This window comes from Nestor notabilis, unplaced genomic scaffold (genome assembly GCF_000696875.1).
Source record: "Nestor notabilis isolate BGI_N333 unplaced genomic scaffold, ASM69687v1 scaffold10516, whole genome shotgun sequence".
Classification (NCBI taxonomy): domain Eukaryota; kingdom Metazoa; phylum Chordata; class Aves; order Psittaciformes; family Psittacidae; genus Nestor; species Nestor notabilis.
In genome coordinates, this window is record NW_009933313.1 from 37974 (window position 1) to 38710 (window position 737).

General features: G+C 46.3%; 1 protein-coding gene across 1 annotated transcript in view; it reads left to right on the forward strand.

Annotated features, from left to right (window-relative positions):
- The window catches only part of DNAJC13 (DnaJ (Hsp40) homolog, subfamily C, member 13), a 48935-nt gene that overhangs the window by 32454 nt on the left and 15744 nt on the right, over nucleotides 1–737 (forward strand). Inside the window, exon 37 of the mRNA XM_010016817.1 lies at nucleotides 551–625. Within this exon, the coding sequence (XP_010015119.1) occupies nucleotides 551–625 (75 nt within the window). The remainder of the gene's footprint in view (nucleotides 1–550; nucleotides 626–737) is intronic.

Genomic DNA, 737 nt, shown 5'->3' on the forward strand with positions numbered 1-737 from the left:
AGGCCGTGCCCTGGCCTTGCTGCCACACTGGTGCTGATAGAGGCCAGGATGCTGTTGGCTTCTTGGCTGCCTGGGCACAAGCTGCTCATGTTCAGCTCTGTCAGTCAGCACCCCCACGTCCTTTTCCATGAGCCGCTCTGCCCCAAGCCTGGAGCAGTTCAGGAGGTTGTTATGGCCGAAGTGCAGGACCCAGCACTTTGCCTTGTTGAACCTCATGACTGGCCTTGACCCATCAATCCAGCCTGTCCTGATTCCTCTCTAGTTCCTTTCTACCTCTCAGCAGATCTTCACTCCTGCCCAGCTTGGTGTCATCTGCAAACATCATGAGGTATGAGCTCACACATGAGAATGCTACCAACTCTAAAGCACCAAAGGCTAGTACAGCTCTTGCAAGGAATTTTTCCTCTAATAATCATTTGAGCAAGCAGTAGATCTTGTCAAGTATTTTCCTTCACCCATTAAAAATGAGTTTACCAGCTAATGTTTTATTTCTGCTAGTCTATATCAGTTTTTGTTGTGACTGTATTTATGCATCATTCAATCTTCACAGGTATTGCAAGAAGCATTTAATCGTTGTGTAGCAGTCTTGACTCGTTCTAGTAAACCAGATGATATGTCTGTACAGGTAAGTCACAGCAGTTTCAACTGACAGCTTCTCCAAAGTTAGTACATATAGAAGCATGGAGTTACAGACTGGTTTGGGTTGGAAAGGACCTTGAGATCATCCAGTTCCAACC